General features: G+C 58.0%; 1 protein-coding gene across 1 annotated transcript; it reads right to left on the bottom strand.

The window, feature by feature from the left end:
* Positions 1-5,441: 5,441 nt before the first annotated feature.
* LRFN3 (leucine rich repeat and fibronectin type III domain containing 3) lies at positions 5,442-13,528 on the bottom strand. Its single transcript, XM_049901582.1, has 3 exons — positions 12,611-13,528; positions 8,975-10,417; positions 5,442-6,565 (listed from the first exon to the last, which is right to left on the bottom strand). The coding sequence occupies exons 2-3, from the start codon at positions 10,399-10,401 to the stop codon at positions 6,100-6,102; spliced, it is 1,893 nt and encodes a 630-aa protein (XP_049757539.1). The 5' UTR covers positions 10,402-10,417; positions 12,611-13,528; the 3' UTR covers positions 5,442-6,099.
* Positions 13,529-13,748: the final 220 nt, after the last annotated feature.

The raw sequence follows: 13,748 nt of genomic DNA, 5'->3' as shown, positions 1-13,748 counted from the left end.
GGACAAGGACCATCCTCCAGAGCCGACAGAGGGAGAAAGCCTTCCCCTGGAGCTGGCACCCTGAATTCGGACTACTAGCCTTCTGGGAGAGAATAAACTTCTCTTTGTTAAAGCCATCCACTTGTGGTATTTCTGTTACGGCAGCACTAGACGACTAAGAGCCTGGAACACCAGGCTGAGGAGCTCAAACTCTGTCCCATGGACCCTGGAGAACCATGGAGGGCTCTATGCAGAGGAGGGTCAGGTTTGGTTTTAGGAAAATCCCCTGGATCAGAGGGGAGACTGAGTCTGGGAGGCCGGGGGAGGCCAGTGCAAAGTCCCAAGTGGTCAAGACCAGGACTGGACCGGATGGACTCAGAGGAGGGAGGAGGGTAGGGCAGGAAGGCTCAGGAGGCTGAGTGGGGGCTGCCAGTAGTAGGACCTGGGAGGAGAGGCAGGTTTTGGAAGATGCTGAGACCTGTCCAGGAAGCTGAGGTGTTGCAGGTCTGGGGCTGGAGAGGCTGGGAGTGATGTGGAGGTTGTCAGCAGAGGAGAGGAACTGAAGCACTGGGGTGAATGCACCAGAAGGAGGTGAAGAGAAAAGCAGACAGGGGGTCAGCCCCCAGCCCTGGGGGGGGGGGGGGACATTGCCAGCAAGTCAATTCTGACCCATACCATCCTATAGGACAGAGTAGAGCTGCCCCATACAGTTTCCAAGGAGCGTCTGGTGGATTCTTTTGGGCACCAGGGTTTCCAAGATTACAGCTTTGCAAGCCCTGTGGGGCAGTTCTACTTTGTCTACAGGGTCACTACAAGCTGGGGCAGGGCGGGGCGGGGCGGGGGGAGCAGCACATTTATGGGTTGTGAATAAAGAGGAAGTTCCCAAAGAACTGATGTTTTATCCAGAGGGCTAGGGAGATTGAAAGGCACCCCATGGTCTCCACAGAGTTGGAGCCAGAAATACCCAGAATAAAGTCCTTTAAAGTCTTACATTTTTATACTCTACATTCTTGCCAATTTTGGATTCATCTCCATTAGTCTACCCATGTAGCTTCTCATAAAAAGATTTTCAAGTACTCACTGATGACATTCTTTAACCCACCCTTCCACTCCCCTCGCCCCAGCTGTGAAAATCTTCAAATGAAAATGAAGCTCTGGGTTCATCCTGTGGCTTTAAGGTCTTCTTGGCCAGCCTCCTGGGGTACTGGAGCGTCTACCACCCCAGGATTCAAGGCTCTCCACGAGCTATCTTGACAAATGGCCTGCCCACACTGGCTCCTCCTTCCTTGTCCTCTCCTTGCGTCATGGACATCCCCAGTCCCCTACACAGGCAGCCCCAACTGAGCCCCTCACCTTGCTCCTGGCTGTGCCTCTCACCCACCCTTCCACAGTGGCCAGATGGGTCTTTCTAAAGTCCAAACCTGACCTCCCTCCCCTTTACCAGCTGCCATGGCTCTCCTCCGCCCTGGGGTGGAGTTGGATCGCGCAGCCTGGCAGCTGGCCTCTCCCCACCTCTTGAGCTCAGTCCTCACCATTCCCCTGCCCCGACTTGGTGCTCCAGCCACGCGCAACGTCAGCCGCACAATCCTCTCTTCCTTCCTTGGCGTTTATACCTGTTTCCTTCCAGGGAGACCTTGGAAGACCCACTCTTCCTGGCGCATTTCTTCCTGCCCGTCAAGTGTCTTCTCCTTCAGGGCAGGACCTACGCAGTTTGCGAGGCCCAGCGCAAAGCGGAATGTGGGGCCCTTGTTCAAAAATTAAGAATTTCAAGATGGCGAGAGAAGGCCATTAAACCCAGCGCGGGGTCCTTCTAAGCTCTGGGACCCTGGGCCATTGCCTTCTCTGCCTTCAGAAAATCTTGGACTCTCCCCACCTCCTACCCCAGAGGAGGAGTCAGGAGCCTCCTCTGGGATCCCCACAGCTTCTCGAGCTTCTACAAAAATAGGTCCTAGTCATTCCCGCCTGTTCTTCCCCCATCACGGCCCTGATGGCGCTAGGGAGCCATTTGGTGAATACCCGTTTTGTCCACTGGAGGGCGCTCTGTGAGCGCGGACCTGGGGCGCCCTTGGTCACCGCGGGGTTCCCGTCGTCGCCCCGCCCACACAGGTCCGGGCAGCACCGAGCGGGCAGGGACACCTGTCCTTTCTCCCAGGTAAGCCCAGTGCTTGTCTTTGTGCGCAGGTACGAGAGAGCACAGAGACTACAGGGAACCGAAGACAGGAGCCAGGCCCAGGTTCAACACAGAAGAGAAACGTCCTTCTCGGGAGGACTCCTTTATCTGTTTTTCCCATATCTGCGCCCACGTTAAGAGCTGCAAAAGCTTGGCACTAGCTGAAGCCTTGCTAGGGGTTACAGGTGGCCCCAGACTCTCAGGGCAGGTGTCAGATTTAGCCACACCAGGAAACATGGGTCGGATCCCACGGCGTGAAGACGGAGGACCACAGTCACTTCAGGAAAATGGTCCCGTGTGCTGGAGCTTGGGCCCACGGACCCTAGAACCAACGATGTGATGTGCCCGCCATTCTCCAAAGCCAGATGGGGGTGCGCAATGGGAAGAGGTGGGCTCAGATGGACAGTGCTAGGCGAGCTAATTTTTGTCTTTAAATTCTGGATGCGTGTGACCAGTCGCCCACAGTCTTTTCTGCATGGGGGTGGGAGATGGGCCCGACATCCTTCGAGGGAAGTGTAGGGAGCCGTGCTAGAGGGTCCGGCCTGCCCCATGCACCTCCTCCCATCCCCCCACCCCCCGCTTCCAAACTGCGTGTCCCCTCTTCTAGCCCAATTTCCTGATAGGTCACCCCCCCCACGCCCCCAGCAGCCGCAGCCTCTGGGATCGGGAAGTACCTTTCTCACCACCCCCTAACTAGCACTCTGGCCTGGAAAAGGTCCTTAATTTCCATGCTACGTGGAAGCTAGTTCCCCACACAAGCGATAGATCTTTGGATATCAGATACCAGCCCCCCACAACTCTTCTTCTAAGGAAGAAGGTCCAGTCTCTCTGCACTCTTGCCTGAGAACCAGGTCGCTGGACTGGGGTCCACGCTGGCTTCTTGTGTGTGGGGGATGGTAGCTTCAAGTCACTCTTGAATCCATCTGGATCAGGCACTAGCCTCCTGCCTGGACCACCTGCTTCTCCCCTGTGGCCCCATCTGTTCCTCACATGCAAACAGATCCACCCAGGGCCTTCCTTGAGATCAGGGTGCATTACTCTCTTCCCCGCTCAAACCCCCCCCCCCCCAGTGGCTTCCCACGCCACCTAGAATAAATCCAGACTCCTCTAGTGGCCTACAGGGCCCGGCATCACCTGGCCTTCCCGCTCTCCAGCTTCAACACTGCATCACTCCCCTGCCCTCCCCCCACTTCAGCCCCACCGGCCGGCCGCCTTCAGTCCCTTGTACTTACCATGCATCCTCTGGCCCCATAGCTTCTCACATGCCATTCCCCAAGCATGGGACGCCCTTCCCAGCCCCTGGGTAGTTAACTTCAGCACCTCATTCAGGTCTCAGAGGGTGAGTCACATACTCCAGGACGCCACCCTCAACCTCTCTTCCTGGGTTGGGTCTCCCGGTATCGGTCTGGGTCTCACAACTCCATGTGTCTCTCTTCCGCATAGCCCTCGTCACCGTGGATGCTTTACGTTTACTCCCGTGATTATTTAGCGTTTGTGTCCCCACCAAATGGCGAGACTTGTTCAGCACTGAATCCCCAGCACATCGCACACAGTAGGCACCCCAATCAAGATTGTTCCAGTTACAAACAAGGCATTGAGGATAGTGCACTCTGCTCCCCTCATGGTGTTATGGTCGGTGCCGTCAAGTCGGCTTCGACTCAGAGGGACCCGATGTACAACGGAATGGTAGCAACTGGTATTTTGTAGCTGGCGCTAAGGACCCAGTCCTCCTGCTCCCTAAGTCCCCCCTCCCAAGACTTATCACCCTGTTCCCCCTGACCTGGGGTCTCAGTCACCAGCAGATAGCAAACAACAAAAGGAAGGGCCTTCATGATGCTGCTGGTGGACTGACCAGTCAGACCAGGTCCCTGGGACTCAGGTTTTTTCCGGGGCTGGTGGAGTATGGTTTCCAAGGCTGGCACTCACCATGAACGCTGTGGCCAAATTTGGGCGTTGTCATCCCATGAGGATAAGGTCATGCACATCAGGTCATGAGAATGTCCAGTCCAGTCTTGGACTCCTCACCATGCCCCTAGCACCAGCAGCACTCCAGAGAAGGCCGACAGGACCCAAACTCCCTCCTCATCTCTACTGCTGGATCCGCCATTACAGACGGCCTGAGATCAGGGACCACTTCTCTCACTGCCAATCACGTTCCTGGATCCCTAGTGAGACCCTACATTTCCAAGATTCAGGGTTTTCTCCTCCAAACTCTCCAGTCTTGGTGTCTGAGAGGGACCTAGAGCATTGCAGGATGGGGTCAAGGCCAGCCCTGGCTGGAGACATGGCTCCAGGCCCACAGAGTCCCAGGGTCTAGACTCCCCATCTATACTTTCTTACCCCCCAACTCTCAATTCCGAGCCCTGGTGGTGCAGTGGTTAAAAGCTATGGTTGCTAACCAAAAGGTTGGCAGTTTGGATCCACCAGCCGCTCCTTGGAAACCCTGTGGGGCAGTTCCGCTCTGTCCTAGAGGGTTACTATGAGTCGGAATGGAAGCGGGGGCAGTGGCAACTGTCAACTCAGCAGAATCTGGCCACTGCTCCAGCTGACCCCCTGCACCCCTCACTGAGGCCACCTCAGCCTTTGTGTCATTAAACAACAGCTGCTTGGGTCCAGCTCGCCTGGTTTCTTCCCCCAGCCTCACTGCCTGCTGCTCCTGCTTAGTCTTTGTTGAGTTTTTCTTTGCCTGCCCCTTAAATATGGAAACTCACAGTGGCTGCGTCCTGGGACCCTTCCTAGAGGCTGTCTCACCCACCCTAGTGCCTAGTGACCTCAGTCCCCCATCTCTGCTGACAAAGCCCTCATTTCTGTTTCCAGTCCCAGCCTCAGACTGGGAGGCCTGTGACCTCCTGGACACTACCCTCTGAGCCCCCCACACCCACCCGGTTGCACACTGGCCTCAGTAGCTTCCCTAAATCAGTCCCTCCTCCCTGGTCCTGGATCAGCGCAGCCCCAACCTCCCTGGCCAGAGCTCTTGGTCTCACTCTAGATGCCTCTTGACCCCATGGCCCTTCAGGCCACAGCCCATCCACTTGGCTACCTGAGCACCTTTCCCACCCCTCCTGCTTTCCCTCAGCCCTGCCGTGGCCCAGCTCTGGCTTCTTCCTGGACTCCCAGCTTCAGACTCCCCCTCTGGCCCACCCTCCTCATGGTGGCTAGACAGGTCTTCCTGAACCCCAAACCTTACCCTGGCCCTCCCCTGCATACAATCCTCCATGGTTCCCCAGTACCATCAGGCCAGAGTTTGGGCTCCTCAGCCTGGTGGTCTGGCCCCTGCCCACCCCTCCTTCCTCACAGGACCCCTAGTGCCTGGTACATAATAAGCCCTTGCTTGTACTGTTTCCTCTGCCGGAACAGCTTTCCCTCTGCTCTTTGCCCAGTTATCTCTCTCAGATGTCATTCTCAGAGCATGTGTCCCTTCCTCCAGGAAGCCCTCCCTGACTACACAGGAGGCTGAGTTAGGCACCTCCTCCGGGCTCCCACAATCCTCTCGGCTTGCCTCCTCACAGCACTGATCATTTTCTGGGCACGTTTGTCTCCTCACAGGACTATAAGCCCCCTGAGGGCAGGGCTTGAGGCTGTCTGGGTCACCGAAGCATCTCGGAGTAGACGCTGGAGGAATATCTGTTGACTGAATGGATGACCATCCTCGGCCTTCTAGGGACCTCAGATAGAACTGTGGGCGGGGGGAGTCTCACCCCAGAGGAGACTTTCCCCAGCTCCAGGCCCCCGTGCAAGCCCTCCAACCCCCACAGACATAGACAAGAGCAAGGGCCCAGGCCCAAGCTTAGAAAAATAGGACTTTCTTGTTGTGTCCCAGTACCCCCGACACCATCCCCATCAGAGTTTTAAAAACCATGAGCAATTTGGTGAGTCTGTGGCCAGGCCCCGTGGCAGGCCGGGGTCCTGGTGCTCTTGGGGCCAGACGGGCCGTGGAGGTGGGTGTGTGGCTAGGGCCCCACAGGTTCGTGGCCGGGTCCCCAAGGCTCGCAGTCCAGCTGGACCACGGTGTGAGCCCTGGGCCCAGAGGACTCGGAGGCTGGAGGGGTTGGTGTGGGGCCCAGGGCGCCGTTGGTCTGGGAGCAAACGCTGCTGACCGGTGTGGATACCTTGGCCTTGCCGGGGGGTTGGCCTCCGTGCACCTTGTAACGCATGAGCAGCACGAAAATGAAGACCAGCACCGAGGCCACGATGACACCACCCAGCGCGATGATCATAGTGCCACCCAGGAAGGGTGCGTGAGGGGCTCCGCATGGCTGCAGTGTGGGCTCCGTGGAGAAGTGGGTGCAACCCACTGGCCGTGTGGCCGTCAGCCCTGTGGCGCTGTCCTCATAAACCGCTAGGACGCACAGATCGTAGGTACGGCCTGACGCCAGGTCCGTCAACAGGAACGAGCGGCTGTCCGCCGGGATCATCCTGGAGGGACAGGCAGGTAGGGGTCAGGCCTCCGGCTGCCCAGCACCCACCCCATGCTCTCTCCCTCCAACCACGGCCCTGCAGGGCTGGGCTCCCTCCAGCCTGCTGCCACATTTCACTCTAGCCCTCTGAGTTCCCTCTAACCATCACCCCAGTTCCCTTTGATCTGACACCCTTTCAATCCACTGTCTGACTTGCCTTTAGCCAACCAACTGATATCCCTCCAGTCTGTTGCCACCATCTCACCTCATTTCCCTGGGGCCTGCCAGCCAAGTCCCCCAGTCTCACTCCACACACAGGGCAGAGGGGAGCCGGGCAGCCGGCTGGGGTGTGGAGTTACACCACTTGAGCCCTCCCAGTCCCACTGCAGACCCAGCTGCCTAATCCCCCCTGTGGTGCCACCCAGTTTCCCTCCAGCCTGCGGCCCAACCTCCCTTTTGCTCCAAGGCCCAGTTTTGCTCCAGTCAGCACCGATTTCACTCTGGCCCCAGCACCCAGCTCTCCTCTGGCTCACTGCCTGAGTTTCTCCCTCTTCTACCACCCAATTCCCCTCTGGGACATCGCCCAGTTCTCTCTGGCTCAGCTGCCAGCCATATCTCCAGTTCACTGCCCAATTCCATTTTTACCCAGTCTGATGGCCCTGGAACCCATCGCCCCATCTCCTTCTTGCCCCCTCTCAATTTCCCCCCAATCCCACCTGCCAATCTTCCTGACCCTCACCCAATTTTCCTGTGGCTCCTGATTTCCCTCCAGCCTCTGCCCAATTTCTCCTTCTAGCTCCCTGATTTTCCTCAGCTAGAACTCTCTTATCTAATGGCCTGATTCTCCTATACCCTATACCCAATTTCCTTCCGACCTGCCCATAAATTTCCCCCCAGCCCCGCTGCTTTATTCTTATGTCTACAGCCTGTTTTCCAGGGAGTCTTGTCATGATTCCTTTTTCATTAAACTAATAGTTGCCTCAGTGGCCACTGCTGTTTTCCCTCCCTGTTGCTGGATTTCCTTCCAGCTCCATCACCTGGTTCCCTTTTATCTCTGCTGACTGGGTTCTACTTATCCTTACCTGTCCGTTTCCTTTCAGCCTTACCACCCCATTCCACCATATTTCCGTTTGTATCAGGGCGCTCTGTTGGAAACGTAACTCGTTTTTCAATCTCTGTTTTACTCTTAGGCTGCTTCAGTGAGAGAGGTCCTGTGATTGGCTGGAGTGAATGTCTAGGAGACACCTGAAGGCACGTGGACACACCTGTGTGATACTCAGGTGTGGTCCCCCCATGGAATCTACTGAGTACTATAGTCTCAGAAAGGGAGTGGAATCAGCTTGTTGATTTCCAGGACTGAAAAGGAAGTGAAGATCCTGTGAGCTGTGGGCCCTGGGGAGGGAAAGGGGATCCAGGGACTAGGTTTGCAAGGTCCAGACCTCTGCAGCCTAACCTCAGGGACTGCACCCGTGGCCCAGCCTGGCAGTGAAGACAGGAAGTAATCCACGGCCGTCCATGCAAAGTCAGACCTTAGTCAAGTGGTCAGCAGCACCTGGGTCAGCAGCCACCACTACCCACCACAGGTGGCCACAGCAAACGTGCCAAATGTCCTCCCACTTGGGAGTGCCAGTTGTAATAACTGACCTCCTAGACTGTGGAAGCCACAGGCTTTGGGCTGGCAACAATGGAGCAGAGAAGGAGGCCCCCAAGAGTTGCCCGTTGAATATCCCTGCTCACCAGGTGGGTCGGCACTTGAACTAGGCTTAATTTGATTTAGAAAACAAAACATTTCCATGTCACTAGGCTGGAATTCCAAACGTGTGGAGCACAAGCCAGGAGCCTACTCTCTACCTAACACCCTCCCCCAGTTTTCCCTTTCACCCCGGCCTGATTTGCTCCGTAAGAGGGCTGCTTCACTGGCATTTCAGTTTCCCTGAGGTGGCTGTACCTTCCTGCTTGAGCACCTTTTCCTCCTGCAGCCTGGCGTGTGTCTAGCCCTGTCATCTGGAAAACATGGCTTCTCTTTACTTTCACTGCTTACATGTGTTTTTATCCCCCGGATGGCTATCTTTTGACTCTTTCTGCCTAATTTACTTTCACTCTTGCCCATGGGTTCCCTTTACACCTTTGCTACTTCATTTCCTTTTTACGTTTGCTATCGTTTACTATCGTTGCCTTATTTCTTTTTACCTAGGCAGCCTGATTTCTTTCATCGTTACTGCTTGGGTTTTTTTTTGCTGCCTAATTTGTTTTGCCCTCGTCACCTGATTTCTTTTTACCACTGCTGCCAGATTTCTTCTCCCCTTGCTGCCTGATATCCTCTGTAAACCCTAATGCTCATTTCTCAGCTGCGCTGCAGGCTGGGACCTCAGAAGACAGGTGCACCCTTCCCCCCGCCCCCAAGCCACCACGCCCCTGGACTCTGCACCTGTAGACGAGGATGTCATCCGCTGAGCTGTTATACTGGATCTGATACATGCGGATGCCCGGGATAGGTCGCTGGTCTGGCCACTGGACAAGGGCAGCTGTGGCCCCGTGCTCAGTCACCTGGACGCCATGGTCGGTGGGGGTGCCTGTGTCAGCTGCCTTGGCAGAGGCAGAGGCGGAGGCGGAGGCGGCAGAGGGTGGGGTGAGGGCATCAGGATCCCCGTCCCGCGGGGGGTCACAGCTGGTGCTGTTGGCCAGTTGGGGGGGTGGAGGGGGACCCACGGTCAGCTCCACGGCCGCTGTGGCCTCGCCAGCTGCATTGGCCGCAATGCAGGTGAAGATGCCGCCATCACTCGGCTCGGTGACCAGCAGCTCCAGCGTGCCGTTAGGGAAGGCGCGGGCACGGCTTGAGTTGCCCAGCAGCCGGCCCTGGGGTGACACCCAACGCACCCTGGGCTCAGGGTCCCCCACCGCCCGGCAGCGCAGGGCGGCTGGCCGACCCGCAGGCACTGCTAGGGGTGGCGAGCGGTGAGTCACCACGGGCGGCTCGCACACAAACTCCTCCTCGCCCACGGCCCAGAAGTAGCGGCCACCCAGAGCTGGTGGGGAGGCACAGGCCTCCAGGTCATCCTCCCGTGCCAGCCGCCGCAGCCACACCAGCTCACAGTTGCAGTGCAGAGGGTTCCCGCCGAAGGCCAGCACCAGGGCGGATGCAGGTGAGCCGCGGGGCCGGGCCAGCAGCGGCAGGCGGGAGAAGAGCGGGTCGGGCGGGATGGTGGTCAGGCGGTTGGAGGTCATGTCCAGCCGCGCCAGCTTGTGCAGCCGGGAGAAGGCGCCGGCGGGTACGGAGGCCAGCAGGTTATGATCAAGGCCCAACGTGTTGACGTTGCCCAGGCGGCCCAAAGCCTCCCAGGGCAGCTGCTCCAGGTTGTTGTAGGAGAGGTCCAGGTCCTCAAGCGTCTCGGCGCAGTCGTCCAGGGCGCTGGCGGCCAGGGCTGCCAGCTGGTTGTTGCTCAGGATGAGGTGGCGCAGGTTGACCAGGCCGCGCAGCTGACCCTCGCCCAGCGAGGTCAGCCGGTTGCCATCGAGGTGCAAGGCTCGCAGGGCGCGAAGATCAGCGAAGGCGCCGGCCGCCACGTGGCGGATGGTATTGCGTGACAGGCTCAGGTGCAGCAGGCCCGTCATATTGGCCAGGTCACGGCGGCGCACGGCAGCGATGAAGTTGTCGGCCAGGCGCAGCTCAGCTGCCCGGCGGTCCAGCGAGGGTGGCACGAAGAGGAGGCCAGCCCCTGGGCACAGCACGCTGAGGGGCAGTGACTGTGTCTGGCAGCGGCAGCGGCGGGGACATGGGCTGGCTGTGGCTGGCTGGGGTGGAGATGAGGCAGGGGCTAGTGGCAGCAGGCAAAGGAGCAGCGGGAGGACGGCCATTGCGGGTGGGGGTGGCCTGCAGGGGAGGGGAGAGGCGTTAGGGCAGACTGAGTCCAGAGGCGGGGCGCCCAAGGGGATCGGGGCAATCGGAGACCAGGAGAGGTCACAGAAGGCTGAGGCCAGGAGAGATAGTCAAACACAGCAAGAGAGAGAGCTGGCCAGACATGATCAAAGCCAATGAAGATGGTCAAAGGCTTAGATGTGTTATGGGTGGACAGAGGGGAGAAGACATGAACAGAGACAGTGCTAGAAAAGGGAGGTGATTAGAAATGGTCAAAGACGGAGAATGGGAGAGTTGGTCAGGGTGAGTAGAAGGTAAAACAGAGGGCTTTAGAGGTGGTCAAAGAGAGAAGGTCATACATGGCCATGGAGAGAAGAGGTAGTTGGGGTAGTAGGGAAGGACTGATTAGGAATGGTCAAACATGACCAAAGAGAGGTGATTAGAGATGGTCAAGAAGATGAAAGGTAGACAAGGAGAGGCAGTCAGATCCAAGAGAGATGGTCAGTGATGGTCAGAGAAAGAAGCAGTAGAAATGGCCAAAAGCTGGAAGAGGTGGTCAGAGAGATGGAGAAAGGACAGATATGTCAGAGACAGTCAGAGACCAGGACAGCTGATGGGAGTGACGGCTGTGAGTAGAGGTTGTTGGAGAAAGGAAAGGCAGCCAGAGATGTTAGAGCACCAATGATCAAGAGACAGACAGAAGATGGTCGTAGATGGAGTGTTATGGTCAGGGGTGGAAAGAGGCCAAGAGAGATGGCAAAAGATAGAGAGAGGAGAGGTGGGCAGAGGAAGCCAGAAAGGAGAGATGAGTGCTATAGGGTCTCCCCTCAAAGATGTTCAGAAATGGTGAGGGGTGGGCAGAGGGCAAGAGAGATGGTGAAAGATGACAGAGAGAAGAACAGTGGACAGAAATGTCAATGATGCTCATTGAAGGAAGTGGTAGACTGGGTGGCTGGAGAGAGGAGCTGTGGACAAGGGCGTCAGAGATGGTCAGGAAGGGGAGAGGTGATGGAGATGGCCACTGAGAGAAGCAGTGGACAGAGATGTCAGAGATGGTCAGGGAGAGGAGAGATGATGGAGATGGCCACTGAGAGGAGCAGTGGATAGAGATGTCAGAGATGGACAGGGAGAGGAGAGGTGATGGAGATGGTCGCTCAGAGGAGAGGCGGACAGAGATGTCAGAGACGGTCAGGGAGAGGAGAGGTGATGGAGGTGGTCGCTGAGAGGAGAGGTGGACAGAGGTGTCAGAGACGGTCGGGGAGAGGAGAGGTGATGGAGATGGTCGCTGAGAGGAGAGGTGGACAGAGGTGTCAGAGACGGTCGGGGAGAGGAGAGGTGATGGAGATGGTCACTGAGAGGAGCAGTGGACAGAGGTGTCAGAGACGGTCAGGGAGAGGAGAGGTGATGGAGATGGTCGCTGAGAGGAGCAGTGGACAGAGGTGTCAGAGACGATCAGGGAGAGGAGAGGTGATGGAGATGGTCGCTGAGAGGAGCAGTGGACAGAGGTGTCAGAGACGATCAGGGAGAGGAGAGGTGATGGAGATGGTCACTGAGAGGAGCAGTGGACAGAGGTGTCAGAGACGGTCAGGGAGAGGAGAGGTGATGGAGATGGTCGCTGAGAGGAGAGGTGGACAGAGGTGTCAGAGATGGTCAGGGAGAGGAGAGGTGATGGAGATGGTCGCTGAGGGGAGCGGTGGACAGAGGTGTCAGAGATGGTCAGGGAGAGGAGAGGTGATGGAGATGGTCGCTGAGAGGAGAGGTGGACAGAGGTGTCAGAGATGGTCAGGGAGAGGAGAGGTGATGGAGATGGTCACTGAGAGGAGCAGTGGACAGAGGTGTCAAAGACGGTCAGGGAGAGGAGAGGTGATGGAGATGGTCACTGAAAGGAGAGATGGAGAAAGGAGACTAGAGAGAGGAGCAGTGGACAGAAGAGGTGGCTGGGGATGGTCAGAAACAGTTTGAGAACGGGGCCGGTATCAGTGACCTGGAGATGCCAGCAATGGGGGAAAAGGTCAGAGAGGGCCAGGGCTAGCGGTGTCCAGAGAGTGTATTTGAGGCAGAGCAGGAGCTGGAGGCAGGCTCGTGGGGGGTGTGTTTCCTGGGACACCCTGAGGGCTCCGAGAGGGCCCTGCCTCATCTACCTCCACCCCCAGTTGCTGATCTCTTCCCAGGCCCCTCCCCACCATGGGGGTCTCCGGGGAGCCTTACCTGAGCTGGCAGCCGTCCCAGGAAGCAGAGTCCTCAGCCTCTAAAGGGGTCAGAAGTCCGGGCACTGGAGGTGAGGTCTGGTCATGACTTCCCTGTTCCCAAGACCTCCATGGAGGATTGCCCACTCTGTCTCAGCTCAGATCTGCAGCCACGGAGGGGGTCCCAGACTCCCAAATACTGGGCTCTAGGGTCCAGTTTGAGAGACCCCAGGCCCAAGACTGGGTTGTTCAGGGTCAGATCCTCCCAGCTCCAGTCTTGGAGGGTAAACAGCCAGGTGGGAAGTTTAGGGTCTGAGTCTCAAACCCATAGTCCTGCGATCCGATATTGAGGTTCTGGGTTCAGTTATTGGGGTGCTGATGTCTCTAACCCCAACATTCAAGTCTGCAGCAAAGACTTCAGGCCCAAATTCAGGTCCAAACCCCTTGGGACTCCATGGGTCAGATCCTGGAATTTGAGGCCTAAATCTCAGGGTTCAGTTCCCAAATAGTGGGGTTCCAGGATATAGACATGGGAATCCAGGCCCACATTTCAAGGTCCCAGGCACAGAATTCAGAGTTCAGTTCCAGACCTGGGGTTTTAGATGCCAAATCTCGAGGTTTAGGCTCCAAATATTGGGGTTCAGGTCCCAAATCTTGGGGTCCCAGAGACCAGATGTTGGGATTCCAGCCCCAGATATTGGAGTTAGGGCCCCAGATCTTGGGGTCCCACAGCCAGATCTCAGGGGGCTGGCCCCAGATCAGGGTCCCAGGCCTGGGTTTCCCGATCTCTGGATCCAGTCTTGGGTTCAGGCCCTCGATGTTGGGGCGCAGGCTCCGGGTCTAGGGCGGCGGCGCCCCGGCCTGCTTCCCAGGCTGCGGCGGGGGCGGCCGGGAGGGAGGGGGTGGGCTGCGGTGGAAGGGGAGGCGGCCGGGCAGCACCGGGGCCGGGGTGGGGCGAGGCCTGGGCGCTCACCGACAGACAGGGACCTGCGGGGTGGGGGTGCCACGCAGAGGCGGGGGCACAGGGGGAGGGGCCGCGCTCAGAGACCCCTCCCCCGCCGGGGCCGGGGCGGGGGCCGGGCGGGGGCCGGGCAGGCTGGCCGGGTCCGGGCGCTCCCGCGGCCTCCTCGCGGGGAACCCAGGGCCGCGCGCGCGCCCGC

This window comes from Elephas maximus, chromosome 11, assembly GCF_024166365.1.
Source record: "Elephas maximus indicus isolate mEleMax1 chromosome 11, mEleMax1 primary haplotype, whole genome shotgun sequence".
Classification (NCBI taxonomy): Eukaryota; Metazoa; Chordata; class Mammalia; order Proboscidea; family Elephantidae; genus Elephas; species Elephas maximus.
The sequence above is the reverse complement of the archived record's forward strand: the minus strand, read 5'-3'. Positions and strand labels throughout refer to the sequence as shown.